Here is a 24,504-nt window from a genome sequence, read left to right as displayed (position 1 = left end):
AGATTCCCCTGTTTTCACCTTCTCTGTTTTGGCTGTTTTAACCCAGAAAAAATATTTCCACTCATAGGAAAATTTTGATTCTCTGGAATATGCAAGTTTAAAGTGTTATAGACAGGACAAAAAAAGAATTAGGTCAAAAGAAGCAACAGAAAAAAAATGATAAATCTTTTAAAATCAGAGTGCAAATCTGAGGCGCTCCAGCTGGCCTAACCGAACACCAAAATTGCAAAATTTATTAAAAAAAATGGTGCATGAGTTTTGAGTGATTCCAAAGCCAGATTTTAGATAAGATCCTGAATATCTTGCATATCAAATTTCAGAGTCAAATTTTAAATATACAGCTCAGCATAAATCGGGGAACAAACACGTTTTCTGGCCCACAACATTTTCCAGTGGTGCTGTTTTTTTTTATTTGGTCATCTAATCTAGTGCTTTTCTTTAGGAATTCTTTTGTGTGCCAACCTTTATTTGAGTACCTTTATTTGTTTGCTTTAATTTCTTGAATCTCTTTCTAGTTGTCATAATCTAAATCCTTTTGGTGGTACTGTTTTATTCAATTAAATTTGTTTCTTGCTTTTGTTCTTTGACCTCTAATTTGGGTGTTGGAATTTAATTCTTCTTTGGTGCTTATGTGAATGGGAACTTGATTTGGTTAAGGTTTAGCCCTTTGCTATGTGCTGGAAATTGGAGAATTAAAGACCATCATTCTAAGGAGAAGACAAGGCCAAAGCCGAAACAAGCATTCTTGAAAACACTACAAACACTTGGAAAATCAACAAGCAAAGACAACAAGGAAGTGCACTAACCAAAAAGAGGATCAACAAAGGGAGTTCTCTTATTTCCTTTGCAACTTGGTTTATTGTTAATTACCTTGTTAATTACGTTTAGACGGTGAGTGTGTCTTCAAGGGCACAAAGTGTCCAAGAAGCCTCACCTAGGGCCGAATAGTATAGCATTCTTGATTAGTAATTGTTACTTGTTTGTAATTGCTTCTCTTTTGTTTTCATAGCTACGCTTTGCATGGTTAGTTTTGTTTAAATTTGTGTTAAACCGACTAGCTTTGTTGATTAGTAGCTTGCATTGTTTTTTTCATTGAAAATTTGATTTCTCAACTTAATTGTGTTCTAAGTGGTTTACTAAGAAAAAGTTGTGTGAAGACATTGAGGGATAGTTTTTGGCTAAGGCAAAGGCTTGGTATTTAAGTAGTCCTTTGTGACTCACCTCCCTTACCTGGAAAACTACCTTCTTTGACTTTCCTAAGTTTTCTCAAGGTAAAATACTTGTATACACAAAGCTTTAGCCATGTCTTCTTCTTCTCATTCTACAAAGTCTATTGGAAGTGAATTAAAATCTTTAAAAACTCTTTTGAAAGAAGTTTCACAAACTGTGCAATCAATTGCATATAGACAATTGGAGAGTGAGACTAAACTTAATGTTTTGACTAAAGCAAAGGATGAGAAGTCTCACATTCTAAAAAAATTACCTTCTCATGCATATATCTATAAAGATCATGATCCTTTTGGGGAGGGAAGCATTAGAGTAAATGATTATTATCAAGCACCCCCTAGAAGACATAGAGGAGATAGAAAAGAACAAGAAAACCCAAGAGAGGTTAGGGTAGAACAACCCCATTTCCATGGAAAAGAAAATATAGAAGCTTGCCTAGATTGGGAAATGAGGGTAGAAAAATTGTTTGCTTCCCATAAAGAAAGAAAGGAAAGAAAAATACAAAAGAAGAGAGGGGAAGTCGAAAGGGAAGCTAAAGAAAAAGAAGAAAAAGAAAAGCATGAGAAGACCCTTGAAGAACAAAAGGCGTGGGAGAAGAGTGTTCCTTCCCACAAGGTCATTCAACAAGAACAAAGATTTAAAAATACCTTTGAAAATATGTGTCTTGCTGAACAACCTCAAAACCTTACCTTTTGTAAAGGAACACTTGCAAGCCTAAGTGAAAAAGAAGAGTCTTTAAAAGAAGCTTGCATAGATAAAAATGAAATAGATTATTTCTCATATGTGCTAGGATATCACCAAGTGAATGTCAAGTTTTTTATAAGCATCTACAAAAACAAATTTTTATGTGAAGTAGGGCCTAAAGAAACTTGTCATGTCTTATTGAGACAACCATTGCAAAGTGTACAAATCCTTATAAACAATGGTTGTCACAACGAGACTATCCTTACACATAAGAGAAAGAGTCTTCATGAAGGAGAACTCATGGGACAAATTAGAGTTGATAAAACTCTAGAGCTTTTAAAAGGAAAACTTTTGTCCCCCATGAGAAAAGAAGTTCAAAGACATTACCTTAGGTACAATTCTTGTTTTCAAACTACGCCCAAGGCAATGTCTCATAAACTCTATACTCCTTCACCTTTTGCAAATGATCCTTGGGAAGATATAAATTTCATATTAAAACTCCCTAGGACAACAAAAGGTTGTGATTCAATCTTCATGGTTATGGATAAACTCTTCTCTAGAGAAGTGATACATCTTCATGGTTTATCTTCAAGCATAGTGTTGAATAGAGTTCCAAATTTCGCAAACCATGATTTGAGGATTTCCTTTGGAAAACTTCCAACTAAATTGCACACTTTAAATTCTTATCATCCTCAAACGCATGGTCAAAATATATTTGAAAATCTAGCTCTTTCTACTATGCCTAGAATAATCATGAAGTGCACACACAACTCTAGAGGTGAGCAAACATACCATAAAGTAGTTCACAAAACTACTTATATTTCTACTTTTAAAGTTATGTGTGGGTTCAATCATCTTTCTCCTTTTAAGTTGTTACCATCTTCTATAGGATTTATGCCTAAAGAGAAAGTAACCACAAATGAACATTTTAAAATACATAAGATGATTAGAGACCACACACAACCATTAAAAGAGAAACTTTGTCCAAGGTTGCCAAAACCAAAAGAAAAACAAAAATGGCAACCTAGTAAAATTAATTTGCAAACTAACACCTATGCCTTATTTGATTATTTCTATAGGTGGACGTTTGATCCAGGAGGACAAGCTTTGGCGAAGCAAAAGGTTGCTATCCGAGATCAAGTCTGTAGATATGAGGATAGATCTTCTCAAGAAGGAGGAGATGATGGACACCATCCAGCCACATCCATTCCCCTAGCCATGAAGAAGAAGAAGCAATGGATTTGAGGACAAATCCTTTTCAAGAGGGAGGTGATGGCATTTCATGTGTTCTTCTTGAATCAAAGTAGTAAAAATGGATGCGGAAGCAATGGGTGAGTGAAACAAAGCCCTCCTAAGAGTTATGATGGCTTTGAAGGTGCATGATGAGTATGAATTAGAGAGGTTCGGCCAGCTCTATGAAGAAAGATGAAGGGAGTGAAGTTTATAGCCTAGATTTCTAGGAGAAGTATAGCTAGTGCACAAAATGGGCAGCATAACAATACTCAAATAAACTTGTGAAATACAAAGAGATAGCCTTCCTATTTATAGGCTATTTGGGCTTAAATGTTAAGCTACATTTCTAAGGAAAAGAAAACCAAAATTAAATCTAAATTCTAAGCCATGTGCCATGCAATGACCGGCCACACAACCCTAGGTTCTAGAAGGTTTCCTTCACAAAGTTCTTTCTACACTACCTATCTTACTAAGTACCCCTAATGGGCCTTTTATGCAACAAAGCCTTTTCTCTCCCAAACCGTAGCTTTGGCCCTTGTGTGTGTGAAGCTAGACGGTCTAGGACTCTTCATAGATGCTCCTCATGTAGCCTTGGCCTAGACGCTCCTCATCATGGCTAGACGCTCCATTTGTGAGTCTAGACGCTCCTTGTGAGGCTAGACGCTCCTTTTGGAAGGCTAGACGCTTCTTTGTGAAGGCTAGACGGTCTTGGTCTTGGAAGCTTGGCTTTCATAGTGTGGTGAGCTTGGGCCTTCCTCCATCATCCCCTCCTTCTTGAAAAAGGATTTGTCCTCAAATCCAAGGCTTTGCTTAGGGGGTGGTTGTGGCTGGATGGTGTCCATCATCTCCTCCGGCTTGAGAAGATCTATCCTCAGATTTGCATTCTTGATCTCGGATAGCAGCCTCTTGCTTCATCAAGGTGTGTCCTCCCGGATCAAATGTCAATCTATGTGACCCTTGAAACAAAGCAAAGGAGTTAGGGTGATTTTTTGAAAAACAAATAAATGTGGGAAGTTGCCATTTTTGTTTTTCTTTTGTTGTGGCCAACTTCTCACAATACCTCCCTTTTGAGGGTTGTAGGTGCCCTCTAATCCTCTTATGTTTTCTAAAATTTTCAAAAGGAGTTACTTTTCCCTTAGGCATAATCTTTTTAAGATAGAGTAACAACTTTATAAAGGCAAGAGGACATAGAACACATACAACTTCGAATGGAGAAATATGAGTAATTTTGTGGATTACTCCTTTGTATGCATGCTTATAAGGGAAAGGATTCTTATCCCAAGATTTGTGAGTATCTCTCATGATTTCGTGAAACATAGAAGAAAGAGCTATGTTTTCAAATTTTGGAGCTCTATCTATTAGGTTGGAAAATAAATCATGGAGGCTTGTCACATTTCTTAGGAAGAGGTTATCCACATCCTTAAAGAAAGAAAAACCCTTTGTTGTCCTAGGAAGCGCTAAAATGGAATGTGTGTCTTCCCAAAGATCTTTTACAAAAGGTGAAGGAGGATAGAGTTCGTGGGACGTTGCTTTAGGTGTAGTTTGAAAACAAGGGTTGTACCTAAAGTAATGTCTTTGAACTTTGTTGCTCATGGGTGACAAAAGTTTTCCTCTTAAAAGCTCTAGATTTTGGTCAACTCTCTTTTGCCCCATGAGTTCTCTTTCTTGATCTATGCAAGCTTCTTTTAAAGACTTTTCTTTTGTGCTCATGCTTGCAGGTGTTCCTTTACAAAAAGGAAGGCTAGGTTGTTCAACAAGAAGCATGTTTGTAATGGTATTTTCAAGGTGCTTGTCTTGTTGGATGACCTTGTGGGAAGGAACACTATTCTCCCACGCCTTTTATTTCCCAAAATTTTTTTCTTTTTCTATTTTTTCTTCATCCCTTTTGTGTTTCATTTGCATTTGGTCTTTTACCACTTGGGAATGTGGTAAAGGGCTAAGTACAAACCTTTTATGCTTGTGGATGAAAGAAATCTCGTTAGTTAGACCATTATGCGTGGTTTTCTTATCAAATTGCCATGGTCTACCTAATAAGATATGGCAAGCTTCCATAGGTACTACATCACATAAAACATTGTCTTTGTAGTTGCCTATAGAAAACTCGATCTCCACTTGTTTGTCTACACGTAGTTCTCCATCCTCATTGATCCATTGTAAATTGTAAGGTTTTGGATGAGGAACTACTTGTAGTTTTAATTTTTCAATCAATCTAGTGCTACAACAATTGCAACATGACCCACCATCCACAATAAGAGAGCATATATTTTCTAAAACATTGCATCTAGTATGAAAAATGTTCTCTCGTTGTGTTTCAATGGATGCACTAGGTTGATTGTGGAGGATTCTTTGAATCATCAATAAGTCCCCCTCCAAAGGATTTATCCTTTCTCCTTCCCCTTTTTCTTGGGTACTAGGTTCATCTTCACCACTTGTGTATTCATTTTCCCCTTTTAAAAACAAAACTCTTTGGTTTGGACATTGTGCTTGCACATGCCCTCTTCCAAAACATTTAAAACATTTGGTGTCCCTAGTACGGATGTATAGGGTGGAGGCATCTTTCACCAAGGGTTTGGTAGGCTCTTTGGATTCGTCTCTAGGTGTACTACCCTCCCTTTTAAAGTCTTTCTTTGGATAAGAGTTGGAGTAAGAACCCACCATTTGACTTGAAGTTTTGCGCAAATTTTGTTGTTCAACTTTAATGCAAAGTTGAACCAAATCATTCAAGTCTTGATAGGGTAATAGTTCTACTCTATCTCTTATCTCAAGGTTGAGCCCACTTAGAAACCTAGATATGGTGGTGGTTTCTTCCTCTCTAATGGATGCTCTCATCATGTAGAGCTCCATTTTCTGCCTATACTCTTCCACACTTAAGTTCTTTTGTTGGAGTCTTTGGAGCTTGTCCATCAACTCCCTATGGTAGTAGGAAGGTATGTGGCGACGTCTTAGGGCTCCCCTAAGGTCATTCCAATATTCTATGGAAGGCTCCCTATGAAGACGTCGGTCTCTTTCTAAAGAGGTCCACCAATACATGGCATTGCTTTGGAAACTAAGGGTTGCTAAGGGTACCTTCCTCTCTTCACTCACCCTATGGCAAGCAAAGAGTTGCTCTACTTTCATCTCCCAATCTAGGTAGGCCTCTACGTCTTCCTTACCATAGAAATGAGGTAGGTCTACCCTTACTTCCTTTGGGCTCTCTTGCTCCCTTTGTCTAGTTCTTCTAGGGGGTGGTTGATAGTAATCATTAATTCTAAGGCTTCCCTCCCCTAGAGTTGCAATACTTTGTGATGCATGAGTATTTGTTTTTTTTGATTTTTGAGATTTTTGGGATTTCTCTTCTTGAGCTCTAGCCAACTCATTAATTTTGTTTTCATTCTCCAATTGTCTAAAGGAAATTAATTGTACCGCTTGGGATACCTCTTTTAAAAGGGTTTTCAAAGATTTTACTTCACTTTCCATAGACTTTGGAGAATGAGGAGAAGAAGACATGGCTAGAACTTTGTGTAGTTAGATGTTTTACTTTGAGAAAGTTTAGGAAAGCTAGAGAAGGTAGTTTTCCAGGTAAGGGAGGTGAGTCACAATGGACTACTTAAGTACCAAGCCTTTTCCTTGCCAAAAACTTTCCTCCAATGACTTCACACAAAATTTTCTCTTAGTAAAACACTTAAAACACAAGAAGTTGAGAAATCAAAAAGCAAGAAAACTATGTAAGCTAGATATGCAGCAAAACTAGTCGGTATAGCACAAAGTTAAACAAAGCTAAACATGCAAAACGTTTCTACCGAAAGAAAGAAATACAAGTTCAAACAAGCAACAAATTACTAAGCAAAATAACTATGCTATTCGGCCCTAGGTGAGGCTTCTTGGACACTTTGAGCCCTTGAAGACACACTCACCGTCTAAAACGTAATTAAAAGAGGTAATTAACAATTAACCAAGTTGTAAAGGAGATAAGAAAACCCCCTTTGTTGTTCCTCTTTTTGGTTAGTGCACTTTCTTTGTTGTCTTGATTGTTGATCTTCTAGGTGTTTGTAGTGTTTGTTTCAAGAAGCTTGTTTCGGCCTTAGCTTGACTCCTCCTTAGAAAGTTGGCTTTAATTCTCCAATTTCCAGCACCTATTCACAAGGGCTTAACCTTAAACCAAGTCAATTTCCATGCACATAAGCACCAATAGAGAATTAAATTCCAGCACCCAAAAATGAGAGGTCAAGAAACAAAAGCAAGAAACAAATTTAATTGAAAGAAAACAGTACCACCAAAAGGATTTATAATATGACAACTTAGAAAGAAATTCAAGGAATTAAAGCAAACAATTAAAGGTACTCAATAAAAGTTGGCACACAAAAGGAATTCCTAAAGAAAAGCACTAGATTAGATGACCAAATAAAAAAAACAGCACCACTGGAAAATGTTGTGGGCCAGAAAACAGTTTTGTTCCCCGATTTATGCTGAGCTGTAATTGTAAAATTTGTTTCTGAAATTTGGATACAAGAAAATTCAGGATCTTAGCTAAATTTTGGCTTTGGAATCACCTAAAACGCATGCACCATTTTTTTTTAATAATGTTTGCAAATTTGGTGTGCAGTTAGGCCAGCTGTAACGCTCAAGATTCGCACTCTGATTTTGTGAGATTTATCATTTTTTTTCTGTTGCTCCTTTTGACCTCATTCTTTTTTTGTCTTTTCTATAACACCTTAAACTTGCATTTTCCAGAAATTCAGAATTTTCCTATGGGTGGAAAAAATTTTGTAAACAAAACAGCCCAGAACAGAGAGGTGTTACAGGGGAACTCTGGAAAACTGGAAGAAAACAGCAAGATAACCAAATTAACACAATGGAAAATGTGAGAAAGGAAATTGTGTATGAACTAAGACACAATTATGAACTCAAACTAAAAATAAAAAGCATCAAAGGATCAAAATAACAGCAGATTATAGCAATATAAAGAGACCCAAAATCAAGAAACAATTAAGCCAAATAAAAGAACTACTATGAATTGTTGACAATATGGATGAACATGACTTGACAAAACATGTATAGATTCAGAAAATTAAAGACTCAAAGCATAATATGAAGCAAAATAATGAAAGCAATAAAGACTCAAAGCCTAAAACAAAAATAGCAACACAAAGGTGTATGGAATCCTATCACAAATTGCACAAGAACTTGTTCAAGATCAAATGAACAAGAGTGCTTGGATTGGATCTTCCACAAAGCACACCAAGAACAAATTAAAATATAAAAACAGCAAGACAAGTAAGGAATTGAAATGACAAAGATGAAAATAAAGAAGAACTGAAATTAAAAAGACAAGCTACTCATCTTGAAGAACCAATAGCTCATGATACCAAATGATGGCATTTCATGTGTTCTTCTTGAATCAAAGTAGTAAAAATGGATGCGGAAGCAATGGGTGAGTGAAACAAAGCCCTCCTAGGAGTTATGATGGCTTTGAAGGTGCATGATGAGTATGAATTAGAGAGGTTCGGCCAGCTCTATGAAGAAAGGTGAAGGGAGTGAAGTTTATAGCCTAGATTTCTAGGAGAAGTATAGCTAGTGCACAAAATGGGCAGCATAACAATACTCAAATAAACTTGTGAAATACAAAGAGATAGCCTTCCTATTTATAGGCTATTTGGGCTTAAATGTTAAGCTACATTTCTAAGGAAAAGAAAACCAAAATTAAATCTAAATTCTAAGCCATGTGCCATGCAATGACCGGCCACACAACCCTAGGTTCTAGAAGGTTTCCTTCACAAAGTTCTTTCTACACTACCTATCTTACTAAGTACCCCTAATGGGCCTTTTATGCAACAAAGCCTTTTCTCTCCCAAACCGTAGCTTTGGCCCTTGTGTGTGTGAAGCTAGACGGTCTAGGACTCTTCATAGATGCTCCTCATGTAGCCTTGGCCTAGACGCTCCTCATCATGGCTAGACGCTCCCTTTGTGAGGCTAGACGCTCCTTGTGAGGCTAGACGCTCCTTTTGGAAGGCTAGACGCTTCTTTGTGAAGGCTAGACGGTCTTGGTCTTGGAAGCTTGGCTTTCATAGTGTGGTGAGCTTGGGCCTTCCTCCATCAGGAGGGGATGATGGAAGAGGCCCAAGCACAAGCCCACATGCAAGCCCACCAAAGGGTAGATTTGGGCCAACCATAGAGTTATGGCCAAGAGGATCCAAGAAGACGTTCTTTTACATGTTCAAATGCCATAAACTCTAGTGTAGAGTAGACTTTAATTTCTTGTCAAAATTAGCATAGGAACTTTATTTGTAATTTTCTTAGAATTAATTTTGGCACCTAAAACACCAACCTAGGTAAACTTAGAGTTTCTAAAAAAACCTCTAAATTTACCAAGACCGGTCTAGAAAGCCCATGGAGGGGGTGAGCATAAAAACTAGACACACCCCTCCCCATGTGCTCATTTGTGCACCCATGTGCCATGTGCACCCATGTGCTTCACATTTACATTTCATTTGGCTAGCATTAGGGTTGCATTATGGTCCTCCTTATCCTATAAAAGGAGGAGCCTACACCTTGTATTTTCAAGTTTATTGTGAGTAAAGTTATGCTGCCCATTTGTGCTCAACTTTGCTTCTCCCTAGAATCCTAGGCTCTAAACTTCAATTCCTTCATCTTTTCCCTTGGGCTGGCCGAACCACCCAATACCCACACTTATCATGCACCTACAAGATCAACACCACTCTTAGGAGGATCTTGCTCACTCTCATTCATTGCTTCCGCCCCATACTCTACATTGATTCAAGAAGAACTTCATGAAAATGCCATCAGAAAGCAGCCCTGGCGATGGTGTTCTCAGCGCGAAGACTTCGCCACTACTTCCAGAGCTTCACTGTAATAGTGATGACATACCTTCCAATTTGCAAGGCTTACAGAAACCAGATGTGGCGGGAAGGATGGTGCGATGAACAGTAGAGCTATCGGAGTTTGACGTACAATATGAGCCTAGAGGCCCTATTAAAGGTCAAGTTTATACTGACTTCGTGGTAGAGCTCTCCTCGGTGGCCACACACCAAGAAGGAGCAGGTTTCATATGGGTACTCTCTGTAGACGGTTCCTCCAACGAATAGGGTAGTGGGGCTGGTGTCATCTTGCAATGGCCAAATGGGCTACTGATTGAGCAGGCCCTACAATTCGCTTTCAAGGCCAGTAAAAACCAAACAGAGTATGAGGTCCTGATCGCTAGAATGCTGCTAGCTAAGGAGATGGATGCGAGAGGTTTGCTGGCAAAGAGTGACTCCTTGTTAGTCACAGGTCAAGTCACAGGAGAATACCAGGCTAAAGACCCTCAGATGGCCTCATATCTGGAGTTTGTCCAGGTTTTGAGCGAGACGTTTGAGGTGTTCGAGCTAGTCCACGTACCCAGATAACAAAATACCCGAGTTGACTTGCTAACAAAGCTCGTCAGTTCGGGCAAGAGGAGCAGACAGAGGACCGTCATTTAAGAAACCCTGATGACACCTCGAACTGCCACAGATAATACGGCAGAAGTCCAGTAGATCGACACTTTGGAAGGGGTGAAGAGGAGTCATCGGTCGTTGACTCAGGAGATGTTAAAAACACCCAGAATAAGCGTGTATCCAGTTGCTGGGGAAAGGTCGTTGCAGGTTTGCCTAGTTGAAGCAGGAGAAACTTGGATGACACCCTACCAACGCTACTTGGCTGATGTGGTACTCCCTCTAAAGCCTATGGAGGCTAGGAAAATCAAGAAAAATTCGAGCAAGTACACCTTGATCGATGGAAAGTTGTTCAGGCATGGGTTCACCTACCCTATCCTGGTGTGTGTAAGTGGTGAGCAATGCACGCACATTATGGCAGAACTTCATGAAGGGATATGTGAAGCCACATTGATAGCCGATCTCTCTCATCAAAGGTCATTCGTGCAGGATATTATTGGCCAACCATGACGGGAGACTGCACGGGGTATGCACAGCGGTGCAAGCAGTGCCAGCAACACGCTGACTTGCACAAGGTGCCTCCAGAAGAGCTTAAATCGATTTATAGCCCATGGCCGTTCCATACTTGGGGGATCAACATTCTAGGGTCTTTCCCTTTAGCAGTGCGGCAGATGAAGTACCTCGTGGTTTCCATAGAATACTTCACAAAGTGGATAGAGGCTGAGCCAATAGCACAGATCATAGCCCATAAGATCCAACACTTTGTGTGGAAAAACATAATGTGCCGCTTTGGAATCCCAAAACGGTTGGTGTCTGACAATGGTACCTAGTTTGTGAGCCAACAGTTGTGCAAACTATGTACGGAGCTGAGAATAAAGCAAGTGTTCGCATCGGTCGAACACCCCTAAACGAATGGGCAGGTCGAGTCTGCCAACCGAGTTCTGCTCAGAGGTTTGAAGCGAAGGCTAGACAAAGCCAAAGGGGCTTGGGTAGAAGAAGTTCCTAGAATCGTGCTGGCTTACCAACTACTCCCCTGTCCACTACCAAAGAAACACCCTTTAGCTTGGTGGATGGTTCAGACGCAATGATTTCTGTAGAGATCCAGGAGAACTCGCTGCGTTTCTAGAACTTCATGGTCGAATAGTCCAATGAAGAAAGAAATGTGAATTTGGATCTACTGGATGAAGTGAGGGAGGAAGCAAGAATCAAGACTGAAGCCTTGAAGAGAAGGGAGGAGTACAAGTACAGCTCCAAGCTGAGACCTCGACAATTTTAGGTCGCCGACCGGTGATGCGGAAGGCCCACCCATACCAGCTAGAGAACAAGTTGTCCCCCAAGTGGACTGGTCCTTTCAAAGTGACAAAGGCCCTTGGGAATTGAGCATATAGGCTCGAGACATTAGAAGGTGGAGCGATCCCTCACACATGGAACGCAGCTAACCTTAAATTTTATTCAGTTAAATTATTGCATTGTACATAGTTTCCAGGGAACACTCTTTTTCCCTTATAAGGGTTTTTTAACGAGGTCACCCAATAAAATTTCAGTTATTCAGTTAAAAATATTTTGCACAGTGCAGTAAAGCGAACCTGTCCCTTGACTTCCTACAATAAGGATGAGGTCAGTTTAAAAACCTGTCCCTTGACTTCATACAACAAGGATAAGGTCAGTTATTAAAATTATCCCTTGACTTCATGCAACAATGATGAGGTCAGTTATTAAGACCCTCCTTTGACTTCGTACAGCAAGGGTGAGGTTAGTTACGAACCGTTCACTTGGGTTAGAGATCTCAAGGTTGGGATAGGATGGTTCGCAGAGAACGCCTCCCTCTTGAGTAATAATTCCAAGGTTGAACATTATGGTTCAACAGTTAAATCTTCTCTTGCCCTCATAAATCAAGGTCGAGGTCAGAAAGCCAACCTCTTCCTTGATTGTAAGTCAAGGTAGAGGACAACCTGGTTCACCAGTATCACTAGTAAGACATCTCCTTTGTCCTTATGGTTGCCAAGTCTTTCTTGTTGAGCCTGAGCATGCTATCTACATTAAAAACAAGAGAGAATTTAGTAACACGCACATGTAAGATATCACTAGCAGGAGTAAAGGGAAGGAGGATACCAATATATGCCTTAAGTCTCGTAGGGCAGTACTCATGCTTTATCAAGGTGACGGTGTCAAAAACCACCTTGAGATTGGAAAGGAAGATGCACACCTCTTGTTCCCGTTGGGGCATGTCTTCTAGGCGCCTGGGATTTTGGAATCTAGGTTCCTCAGTCCAGTGTAAGGGGAACCCATCCAGAAGGGTTGGGTCGTTGCAACAGATTTTAAAGAATTTTCCTTTGAAGCTTTTGTAAGATTGCTGGAAGAGGGACAACAAAACTCTTCCAGCAACCCCGTTGAAGCTTACCCATAACTGGCGACCTAGGTGTTTGGCTTCGAAGAAATACAAGAATACTTCCACTGATGGCAGATGACCAAAGTGGTGGCATAGGATGGAAAATCCCCGAACAAACACCCAACTATTTATCAAATAATTTTTACCATTTACATCATCAAGTTTGCATAAGCATTTCATCTTTTTTCACTCAAATTCTATTTGAATCTTATTAAATTTTTTAAAGATTTTAATTGGAAGAACCTGCCATTATGATCCAACAGAGACAAGTTTCATTTTTAATGTATATTCTACATGAACAAAAGCAAATTGGAAAGAGAGCATGGAAAAGATTAAGAAATATCTCAGGAGGGTGTGAAAGAAACGAGTACCTTCACTCAGCCAAAACTCAATAGACACAATGACGAATGTTTAGTAAAAAATTCATACCAAAATACCCAAGGAGTAAGACGTAGTAAGTCCCAGACTGAGAGTGAACAAAACTGGTTTTTCGAAAACAAAAGGTCCTGACTTTTCTTCCTCGTATCTTCTTTTTGTGATTTGTTTATGGACGTGCCTCCCTACTTGGGTGCATACAACATATGAAAGCACTTGTGTGAAATTTTTTCAACGCAATACAGACTTAGAATAAAATTGCAGAAAGTAGGGCCAAATTTCACAAGTTTTCGTAGAGGATAGCCTTGGTTTGCACAAAATTACTGAAAAATTCTCCCAAAATAGTTTTTTCTTGAAATTCCACGTAAGAATCTTGACTGTATTTGGGAGAAAACACGACAAATTTTAGGTCAAATGGATGAGTATTCGCCTAGGAAAAAAATCAAACAGTTTCACACACAAACGAACCTTCCTTTGATCCCTGACAGTGAGGGATAAAATATTTATTTCAAATCTTGTGGGACGAATTTGAGGCTCATATCTCAACCGAAACTCAATAAACACAATGACGAATGTGAAACAAATTTTATAACTTGTTCTGGAAAGCTTGTTATAAAAATTTTGTTCCAAAGAACTCGTTCAAGAATGTATTTCATGTGTTAACGTGTTTCAAAAATTCTGTTTTAGAAATCATGTTCTAGAATTTCCAGAAAGTTTGTTCCAAAATATTTCTGAAACACAATTCGGAAATAACTGAAGGGTAAAACAGTATTTTAAAAATTAGGAAAGTACAATAAGAAATTATAGAGGTGTAGAAAGAAAAAGTTATTTTAATTAATTGATTAGATTCCTTTTTTAAAATCTACAATGTTTTAAAAGCAATGATGAACTTTTAAATAAGATAATAGATTGAAACATATAAAATCAATATGAAGCATATATATTTTTACCTTTTAAAATTATTTTGGAACCTTGGTTATCTCATTAGTAGGTGATATGATCTAGAATGAATTGAAAGAATATTCGAATCAAAATAATTCAGAAGTGAGAAAGTAATATGATATTGGTGAAGAACCTTAAATAAGTAAATAAGAAGGGAAGAAGAAACATCAATATATCAATCATGGAAAAGTATATACACCATTATGCATGATTCAAAATAAGACTTTGCACAATTTATTTTTCCGCATATATTCATACAAGCTCACCTTGTACAATTTGCACAATTTAGGTTGACTTGTCCCATTTTGGCCAGTTGTATATTCGACCTGTAAAATGTTGATCGAGTCGGCCCGTCTTACATAAAAATTGTGGGTTATTTCATCGGCATGCCCCACATAATGATTACCTCATGAATCTCTAGACAAGTCCACATAAACAAAATCTTAAAAATATTACATATAAATGTTGCAACTATAATTTTATTTTAATGTTTCACATATTTGTTATATCCCATAAGTTTATCATTGACAATATAATTCAAATAGGCTAAAAAAATAATGATTAACATCTACATTAAATAAATATATCAAAGTTGCATCTTTCATGAACAAGGAAACATAAAAAAAAAGTATAGTAATTAATTATCATCTCATTTTGACTTCAAATGCATCATTATTATTGTTCAAGTTCAATAATACGTAGATATAATACTTTTTTTTGTAAATTAGGCGGATTAGTCTTGTCATTAAACTGTTTGAGCTACAAGTTACGCAGAGCGAGCCTCGACGAACCAATAAGTTAAAATACTCAACTCACTTTGTGTTTTTTCTGCAAGCTAATGGACTAGGATCACATTGATGGAGTTTCTCACTTTTAGACGATCATAAACTTTTTGTTATCAAACTCACCTAAAAGATATGATATAAACAACTATAATATAATTATCCAATCAAAATTAAAATTAAAGATAATAACATGATGGGTAAACATTTATCAATATTATTAGACATTGTGTTTCTTTTTAGTTTCTCTCTACAAAGCATGTCCATTTTTTTTAAAAAAAAAATTACAAGTTTTTAGAAAAAAATTATATTTATTTATGAAATGACAGCTGTGGGATTTGAACCCACGCCCTTACGGACCAGAGCCTAAATCTGGCGCCTTAGACCACTCGGCCAAACTGTCTTATATTTTTATATTTTACTTAGTTCATTATTGACAATTACTTAATAAGTATCTTTTATAAATTATGCCATAGTAAGAAACAAACAAAACTTGTTTAAAGGGTTTTAACAACATTCTTAACATATCATTAATAAAATTTAAGAAAAATTACTAACTTGTTGCTTTTGTAAAATCTTAAAAAGTGAATTTAACATCATTTTAACACATTATCAACATTTCAAAAATGTTTTTAAAGTCTATTCCTCTGATAACATTAAAAAAACATTTAAAAATGTATTTAATTGATAATTGTCTACCATTAAAAGAAAACGTTATTTTTTGTAACATTTAAAGTATTGTTTTAGATATTCGTTTAAAGATATAAAATACAATTATGAAATTAGTTTAATTCATTTTTAATTATATAAATGTAATTTATAAGTTGTAACACTAAACATGTTATTAAATAGTTGATCATATAATTTTTGAAACATTAAAAAATATTAAATTACACAATCGTTTAAAGATATAAAAATACTTAAGAACATAAAAAAAAAACCGCATCAGTATATTAATTATCATTTATCAAAACTATTAAGTACATTAACAAAGGAACTACGCATAGTCCAAGTGTAACAATTATCTCTTAATTTTTCCAAAATAAAAAGAGATACCAAATGTTTTTTTAATCACATGTTTCTAGCCTTTTCTTGCAAATCCCTTATTAATATACTATCAGAAAAACCATCCTTAATATTGATTGAGAAATTAATAATTAAGTTTCAACTTCCTTATAAATTTAAATATTTTTAATTAAGTTTTTATTAATTTTTTTGGTTTATTGAATATTGAATATTTATGTTTTTTAATTGAGTTTCTATCATTTAATTTTTTTGTTAATTAGGTGTCGTAATTTTATTCACTCTACCATTTTGCTTATTTGTCTTCGCGTGTTGAAAAAATATAAAATTTATTGGCTAATATAAAACAATATTGCACTTAATCTAAAATGACAAGTGACTTTTATTACTCTCATTGAGAATGTATTAGAGATTGTCCTCATCACCACATATTTCATTATCACTATTTATCTCCTTTCTAATTCTTCTTTATTTTCTCATGAGATTCTATGTATATCCATAAGTTTGTAGGTGAAGTCATTATTAATTTCTAATGACAATTTACGATGTTATAAGAAATAGCTTCCTTATCAGCATGTGTAATACTTGAGAACTTGTTACAATTGGTGTTCGTTAGGTGTATACCATTAAAGTGAACATGTGAGGTAAACTTCATCAATTCAAAATTTACTTAATGACAAAAGAATATACTTGGATTTATGGTCCTTGTTATAGCTACATTTTTTTTCCTTTTGACCAAAATCAGGTTATTTTTTTCTTCATGTGATTGTTATTTTTCATTAGCCAAACCACTAACCAGACATAAGGACTATTTTCTTAGATGGTGATTTGAAATAAAAAAAAATTACATGTCTTAGTATTTATGATTTATTGTTTCTTGTGAATTCGACTTATCTTGACTTCAATGCTTTCTATATGGTGTTTACAAATTTTCTTATACTTTATTTGATTGTTTTAACTCAGGTCTCTATGTTTTCTTTTCAATCTCCATCTGACATTTGTATTTATCTTATAGTTAATATTGATAACATAATTATTGGGATTTGTTTCCTTAGAATTAACTCTATATTTCCTAAAATAACCAAGTGGTTTATGTATTTATAGGTTCAATGACATCATTATTGTTATACGAAAAAATGTCATCCAAAACCTATCTTAGTCAAGTTCTTTATAGGTATTTTTCCACCATTATCAGATTATTGTTAGACCGTCCATAAATATTTAATTTCACAGGTGTTGAGCTTCTTTTCTTCCCCTTTCAACCATTTTTAAAAAGCTACCCATTCAAAAATACAAGCATTGTTCCAAATATTAGAAGAATTTGCACTACAAAAAGACATGTTTCAACTAAAAGAAGGTGTTTCCAACCGTGTGTGGCATGAAACTCCTACAAGTTTTGTGGTAGATGAATCCACTATCTATTGCAGAGATGGTGACAAAAATAAACTTAAAAGTTATTTTGGGTGTAGCTGGGCAGGGGCGGTATTGATTTCAGTAAGGAGGACTCTTTTGAAATTATATAAGGTTAGGCAAAGAAGAAGCTTTTTGAAAACAATAGAGTAGAAGAAACATAAAGGACCATTTGGGTCTGATGACTGATCGCAGCAAACTGGTTTATCTACCCTACATGGCACTTCCCTAACAAACCTATGGTCCTCTATACCAAAGAGACATTTCTTTTTGGGATGTTCACTCTTCCTATATAACACTATCTTCTCACGAGTGTTGAACTTAGAGGTTTCTTCTAAAATATTACTAGGAGCCTAGGGATATAGGGTTTTGTAATCCATCATACAGAGAATCTAAAAACAAAGAAAGCAAGCAAACAAACGCAATGCTCAGATAAAGAAGCGCATTTGGTTCGAAAAGAAAGGAATGATGAAGCAAAAAACAGAGACAACAGTCATAATCGCATGAAATGTAAACAGTCCCAGGACAGTTGATATGAACAGATAAAAAGAATTAAAATAATGTTGGCAAGCATTCACGAGTTAAAGTATGCACCTTGATGCGATTGAGGAAATGAGGCGAGGAGGTTTGTTTAATGGATTATCCTGACCTCTATGGTCAAAGAAGGCTAAATAGGTCTAGGTAGGGTTTATATAACTTTTGATCTAGTTGACAAAAAAGGAAGCTTAGGTATGATGGAGGAGGGCCCAAGCTCACCACACGATGAAAACCAAGCCTCCAAGACTAGACGGTCTAGCCTATGATGAGGAGCGTCTAGACTCAAAAAGGAGCGTCTAGCCCATGAAGAGGAGCGTTTAGGCCATGATGAGGAGCGGCTACATAAGGAGCGTCTAGGCCATGATGAGGATTCCTTCTAGACCGTCTAGCTTCACATACACATGGGTCAAAGCTACGGTTTTGGGAAGAGAAGACCTTTGTAATTGTTACATAAAGGCCCATTAGGGGTGCTTAGTAATTAGAGTAGTGTAGAAAGCATATTTGTGTGAACATTCTAGAAAGACCATGGAGGGGGTGAGCATAAAAACTAGACACACCCCTCCCCATGTGCTCATTTGTGCACCCATGTGCCATGTGCACCCATGTGCTTCACATTTACATTTCATTTGACTAGCATTAGGGTTGCATTATGGTCCTCCTTAGCCTATAAAAGGAGGAGCCTACACCTTGTATTTTCAAGTTTAATTGAGTAAGGTTATGCTGCCATTTTTGTGCACAAGCTTTACTTCTCCTAGAAATCTAGGCTCTAAACTTCAATCCTTTCACCTTCTCCCTTGAGCTGGCCGAACCACTCAAACACCATACTCATCATGCACCTACAAGGCCAACACAACTCCTAGGAGGGTCTTGATCATCTCACCCATTGCTTCCGCACCCTATTTTCTACTTTGATTCAAGAAGAACACATGAAAATGCCATCAAGGTATGTCTAGCATTGGGAATTTTCGAACATCAGGCTGAGATGGCAGCTCAGGTTTGGGAAGTTGTGGCACTTCTGCCTTTGATAATGTTGGTTCCAGAAGATTGTGTGACTACTTGCAGAAAATAATGTTAGAACAAGAAATGAAAAAGTCAGTGTTGACAAACCGAAAGTAGCCATGGTTGAATACAGGTACTTGAGGAGGATCAGTAGGAGTTGGTGATCTTTTGCAAGTGTTGAGGTATGTTTTTTGAGTGTGTAGTGCAGATGTTGCATGTGGGACTTTTATAGCAAAACTGTGTGAGTGACTCCATGATGAGGCATGCAGGCGAGTTGGTGAGATGGTGTAACCATTGTTAGCTCAACTTCTTAGTTACCACCTACACAGCATCCCCTATACCAAACTTTAACCAGAACCGTTGTGGGTTAACTAATCTATCTGCATTAGAAGGAATGAAGAAAATTGTCACAAAAGTCAATGTTCTCCACGACAAAATTGTCACAAAACAAGGATTATCAGAGAGATGTTTTCCAACGAAAATAGTTCCTAGTTAGTTTACTATGCATTATCAACAAACTATAATAAATATTGTTATCATCTTTGAAATGGGCACAAACGGAACTCAGATGACCAACAAACCATTATGCTGCACGTAATAAATAAATATTATTAACAAAAATTTAGATGAACAACAATTAACCATTCTCTAAAACTTATATATAACTCAGATTCTATAAATCTTTTCATGCAAATACAGCTAGACAGTTTCCTGCAAAATTTCTGGCACAGCCTTATTGTTCCAAATCCTTCAATATTTAACTTGCATAAGCCATCATGACCTGTGTCATTGCTCTCTTTCTATTTCTTTCCCTTTCAACCATAAATTTTGGCAAAGCAAGTCGTCATCTTCTGCAAACGACTCAACCTGCTGTACCAAATTTGCCTAAACCAACATTACCACCTTTGCCTTCAATGCCAAATCTGCCTCAGGGAAATGTGCCACTTCCATCCTTGCCGTCTATCCCAACACTTCCACAACCAACCACCCTGCCACCACTTCCAACCATACCACCATCATCACTCCCTCCTATGCCAGCAACAACTTCATTTCCAAACCTTCCCTCCATTCCATTCTTCTCTCCACCACCTTCATCCACAAGTCCTTGACCAAGACTGAAGAATTCCCAGCATTTTCCAGTGTGTGAAGCTTGGTTTTCTCTTTTGTTGCTGTGCATCTGTTGACCACAGATATCCTTACATATATTGGTGTTATTCGTGATTTGTATGGTTTTCGTTTGGGAATTTATTGCAAAGTGTCATGTTATTTTTTTCTGGCATATTAATATCATACACCACTACTTTTCATGTTCTTAGATATATCTTAATCGAGTAATGTTTGGCCATATGTAAGTTGATTGCACATGATATGACATTTGAGCTGAACTCCAGAACTGTAACGCTACATATGTGATATTAGATAGTATATATATACACAGATTTTCTCCTCTCCACTACAAAATATAGCAATCTGCACGTACATTGGCTATATATGCAAAAAAGTAGCTTTAAGAAAGAAAGATAAAAAGACTAACTAAAGTAACTTTTAACAATAAATTTCACATCTTAGTCTTCTTCACTCTTATCCCAAAATAATTGGCATGAGACAAAACAAATAGTTTTAAACTTAAAAAATTGTTAATTAGTTTTAAATTTTAACTTTAAATAACCTCCATTTTCTTTTTATGATTGTCTTTATACCTTCTTTTTTTTTATAGTATTTGTGTTAAAATAAATAATACTGAAAGTTCTTCGGTTATAGTAAGATATTTTCAATTTAGTACTGTAACTTAAAGTTGTTACACTTGACACAACCTGTGAATTATTTCTCTAACATAATAACATAATTTGTTGATTTAATGAATGATGTGTTCCTGGAAAACACTTACCGACACAAAATTTCATACATCAACACAAACCAAACCCTTCTTCTTCTTAAAAATTGTCTTGAAAGCGTTGTAGAGAGTGAGTTTAGAGTTATTATCACATGACATTTATTTTTGAGATGTATCATTACAAAACATGTTAGTAGCATATGAGTGCGGAAAAAAGCAAAAAGAAAAAGAAAAGAAAAGAAAAAGTTGGAAAAAAAAAAAGAATAGCTGCAGAATAATAAATAAAAATATTAATATAAATAATAAAAGGAGAAACTGAGGGGTCGCTTTTGTTCAGTGTTGCAGCGGCTTTACTAAATTCTCGTCCCAACCAATCAAGCCACAAAATTGTTTTTTACCGTCCAAATTTTTTGTTTGTATTTATTTAATAATTTAATAATTATTATTATTATTTGTTTGTTTGATTTTTGGATGAGAGGCATAAAATGAAAAAGGTAAAGTTGGGGTAGGTATAAGACGAGGATTTCCAATGGAGGAAGAAATTGGTGATTCATTTTTCCCAATTGCATTGCAATGTAAGTCTTCTTTCTTTTCCTTTTCCTTTTTCCCTTTCCGTCTTTCCAATTCTGTGAGGTTTCCGTTATGTGTTAGATTCGTCAAACCGCAAAGATATGTGTCTCTATGAAATCAATGTATTTGCTTCTGCAAAATATATGCTATCACTCACTGTTCACACTCATCACAGGGATTCACTATCATCACTCTCTCACAACCTTCTTCTAACATCACAACTATTCAACTGCCAATTTTATGTGTTTCCCTTCAGGATCTGGATTCATTGATTGCCTTTGCTTTGCCAGGTAAAAATCCCTTTTTTTTTTTTTTTCTATTTTCAGGATCACTTTCGTTTTCCCTTTTGTTTCAATTATAAAATTATGTGGGTTAGATGTGAAAAGTTAACCGAGTGGCTCTGCAACGAGTGTGTCTATGTGCTTCTATTCTTTGACAATGCTCAAATCTGTATTTTTTTTTTTCTTTTGTTTTGATGAAGCGTAGAGGGGAGCTTGCGTGCTGCTCTATACGCAAATTTGCACGATAGCGATGGGTGCTGTATATTTTTTTGTGAAGAATTAGTGAGCATAATGTTTTCTGGAAGATTGGGGGCAGACGAATCTTATTCTCAAGATTTACAGAATTTGAGTGTGTCAAGGCGACTTGTGAGGAGTTTCAGTCAGAGGTTGAAGAAGAAGAATAACAGGAATGCCGGGGAAGAAGATGATGATGTGAATGGGGTTTCTTTAAGATGCTTAAATCTTTATGGACGAGGTGGGGGCTGCAAGGTAGGTGCTGACACCAGTGATGATTTTGGTGATTCAAACAGTAGAAGGAGATCTAGTGCCAGTGACGAGGGAAAGGGTTATAAGCCAATTTGTGGCCCTGAAGAAACTGCTGTTGATTGCTTTTCTTATGGGGTGAAGGACAGGTTTTGGAGGAGACACAACCGAAAGAATTCAGAGCTTGAAGAATTTTCGACGAACAACAGAATGCATATCTTTCTTCCTGATGATATTCTTGAAATGTGTTTGGTTAGGCTCCCATTGACAAGTCTCATGAATGCACGACTCGTGTGCAAAAAATGGAGGTCCTTGACTACCACTCCTAGATTCCTCCAAATGAGAAGGGAAGGTTCCTATCAAAGTCCATGGTTGTTTCTGTTTGGTGTTGTTAAAGATGGCTTTTGTTCTGGTGAGATACATGCACTGGACGTGTCTCTGAATCAATGGCACAGGATAGATGCTCATTTTCTCAGAGGAAGGTTCTTGTTCTCGGTTGCTGGCATACATGACGATATCTTCATCGTTGGAGGATGTTCTAGCCTGACTAACTTTGGGAAAGTGGATAGAAGCTCGTACAGGACACACAAAGGGGTTCTTGTATTTAGTCCATTGACAAAATCTTGGCGTAAAATGCCGTACATGAAATATGCTAGATCAAATCCTATATTAGGAGTCTCTGAGGTCAGTTTGGAATTTCCAACTTGCCAAAGTCATCAAAGTCGGCAGGATAGACGCTTTCCAAGATCAAGGATTGGTGGCATATCAGATGTTTATGAGGATCCTCACAAGCTTTCACTGAGACGTCACTGCAGATCTTCTTTTAATGAGACTGAAGCTTTGTCTCTGCCCAGTCGAAAGGCATACAAATTCGTGAGACAAAAAAGTGACCATTCAAGCTCAAAGGGCAGTAAAAGGTTTTTGTTGATAGCTGTAGGAGGTCTGGGATCCTGGGATGAGCCTCTGGACTCTGGAGAAATCTATGATTCTGTGTCAAATAAATGGACTGAAATCCCAAGATTACCTTTTGATTTTGGGCTTGCTCGTTCTGGAATTGTTTGTGGCAGGATGTTTTATGTTTATTCTGAAACAGACAAGCTTGCAGCATATGACATAGAACGAGGTTTTTGGATTGCAATTCAAGCCACTCCAATCCCGCCTCGTGTACACGAATACTACCCAATACTTGTATCTTCCAATGGCCGCCTTTTCATGCTCTCTGTGTCCTGGTGTGAAGGGGATGGTCAAATTGGGCAACGAAACAAGGCTGTTAGAAAACTGTGGGAGTTGAATCTCACGTATCTCACCTGGACTGAAGCCTCAGTTCATCCTGATGCCCCAATGGACTGGAGTGCTGTTTTTCTGTCTGATAAAAACCTCATTTTTGGGGTAGAGATGTTCAAAATTTTTGGTCGGGTGTTAGGTTTTTTCACTGTTTGTGATGTATCTGATATCACAAACTGGAACCATATTTCAGGGAACCATGTTACTCATGAGCTCGATGGTTCTTCCTGCTTGACAAAATCTGTGGCAGTGCTACACCTTTGAAATCCTTTGTGCATGTATGATGTTAAACAACAGAATCTTAGATCTTCCCTCTCTGTTTTGATATGCAGCATGACCGGTAAGTCCTGCTCTACATTTGCTGCATATAATTGTATATGGGCAAATCTTCCGAACTCCGTGGTTCTCTGTTTCTGTGCTTCTCATGTACCTTTTATTTAATTCATTTCTCACCAATCATAAAAGTTTAATTCCACACCGACTTTGCTCCTGTATTATTTCTCCTATTCATCGAGTTTCTGGAGTTATGGGTTTGTGTTATAACCAGTTGCACTAATCAGCCTCGGGATGACTTTGGCTAATGTCTATATACACATGTGCAATCCAAGTAATGATGGAAACGAGAGGTGCATTGTTGCACCCTTAAATCTGTCCATGCTAATGTTTGCCAGAAAAGTTGCTCGAGATTTTATTGTGAATCTCTGCATAATCTACTTCTGTTTCTGAAATTCTCATGAAAACACATGGTAGAAAGTAGTATTCTGCGTATGTCAGCATATAACCTGCCCACAATACATTTTGCTCGTGAATATTTTTGGCTTTGGCTTAAAAGTCCCTCAGTATTTTCGTATGTGGTTGTTACTTTGAATCAACATTACTTGTCTCACTTGGAAATCAAATAATGACTTAAGTAAGTTTTAAGTAGCTAGTAAATTGGATTATTTTTAATTGAGTTTTTATTAAAAAAAAATATCTTATTAGGTATTCACCATCTTCATATTTTTTAATTAATTTATTTGTCCTTAATTGAAATAATGTAATT

At 36.9% G+C, this 24,504-nt stretch overlaps 3 protein-coding genes and 1 non-coding gene across 8 annotated transcripts; 3 read left to right on the top strand and 1 right to left on the bottom strand.

Annotated features, from left to right (window-relative positions):
- Positions 1–683: 683 nt before the first annotated feature.
- On the top strand, positions 684–9,917 carry LOC137822838 (uncharacterized). The gene is made up of 2 exons (XM_068627842.2): positions 684–3,180; positions 9,224–9,917. The coding sequence occupies exon 1, from the start codon at positions 1,303–1,305 to the stop codon at positions 3,154–3,156; it is 1,854 nt and encodes a 617-aa protein (XP_068483943.1). The 5' UTR covers positions 684–1,302; the 3' UTR covers positions 3,157–3,180; positions 9,224–9,917.
- Positions 9,918–15,364: 5,447 nt separating this feature from the next.
- TRNAL-UAG (transfer RNA leucine (anticodon UAG)) lies at positions 15,365–15,444 on the bottom strand. Its single transcript has one exon. It is a non-coding gene; the product is annotated as a tRNA-Leu (tRNA).
- Positions 15,445–19,712: 4,268 nt separating this feature from the next.
- On the top strand, positions 19,713–20,325 carry LOC150025116 (uncharacterized). The gene has a single exon (XM_090295188.1). It carries the CDS (start codon positions 19,787–19,789, stop codon positions 20,117–20,119), a length of 333 nt encoding a protein of 110 aa, XP_090151314.1. The 5' UTR covers positions 19,713–19,786; the 3' UTR covers positions 20,120–20,325.
- An 844-nt stretch (positions 20,326–21,169) lies between these two features.
- On the top strand, positions 21,170–23,937 carry LOC137822367 (F-box/kelch-repeat protein At5g42350). 5 transcript variants are annotated; one of them, XM_068627251.1, is made up of 3 exons: positions 21,170–21,419; positions 21,590–21,704; positions 21,901–23,937. In XM_068627251.1, exon 3 carries the CDS (start codon positions 21,987–21,989, stop codon positions 23,724–23,726), a length of 1,740 nt encoding a protein of 579 aa, XP_068483352.1. In that variant the 5' UTR covers positions 21,170–21,419; positions 21,590–21,704; positions 21,901–21,986; the 3' UTR covers positions 23,727–23,937. The 5 variants fall into 5 exon arrangements, with proteins under 5 accessions (XP_068483352.1, XP_068483354.1, XP_068483351.1 ...); XM_068627253.1 differs by having other exon boundaries at positions 21,173–21,419; positions 21,671–21,704; XM_068627250.1 differs by having other exon boundaries at positions 21,173–21,419; positions 21,896–23,937.
- Positions 23,938–24,504: the final 567 nt, after the last annotated feature.

The sequence above is a fragment of the Phaseolus vulgaris genome, chromosome 9 (genome assembly GCF_051622355.1).
Source record: "Phaseolus vulgaris cultivar YP4 chromosome 9, ASM5162235v1, whole genome shotgun sequence".
NCBI lineage: Eukaryota > Viridiplantae > Streptophyta > Magnoliopsida > Fabales > Fabaceae > Phaseolus > Phaseolus vulgaris.
The sequence above is the reverse complement of the archived record's forward strand: the minus strand, read 5'-3'. Positions and strand labels throughout refer to the sequence as shown.

Bases quoted from the DNA above. Each gene is read 5' to 3' on its own strand.
- LOC137822838 (XM_068627842.2), top strand. From the start codon at position 1,303: ATGTCTTCTTCTTCTCATTCTACAAAGTCTATTGGAAGTGAATTAAAA.
- LOC150025116 (XM_090295188.1), top strand. From the start codon at position 19,787: ATGACCTGTGTCATTGCTCTCTTTCTATTTCTTTCCCTTTCAACCATA.
- LOC137822367 (XM_068627250.1), top strand. From the start codon at position 21,655: ATGTGTTTCCCTTCAGGATCTGGATTCATTGATTGCCTTTGCTTTGCC. The intron at 21,705-21,895 runs GTAAAAATCCCT...GTTTTGATGAAG, and splicing joins GATTGCCTTTGCTTTGCCAG to CGTAGAGGGGAGCTTGCGTG.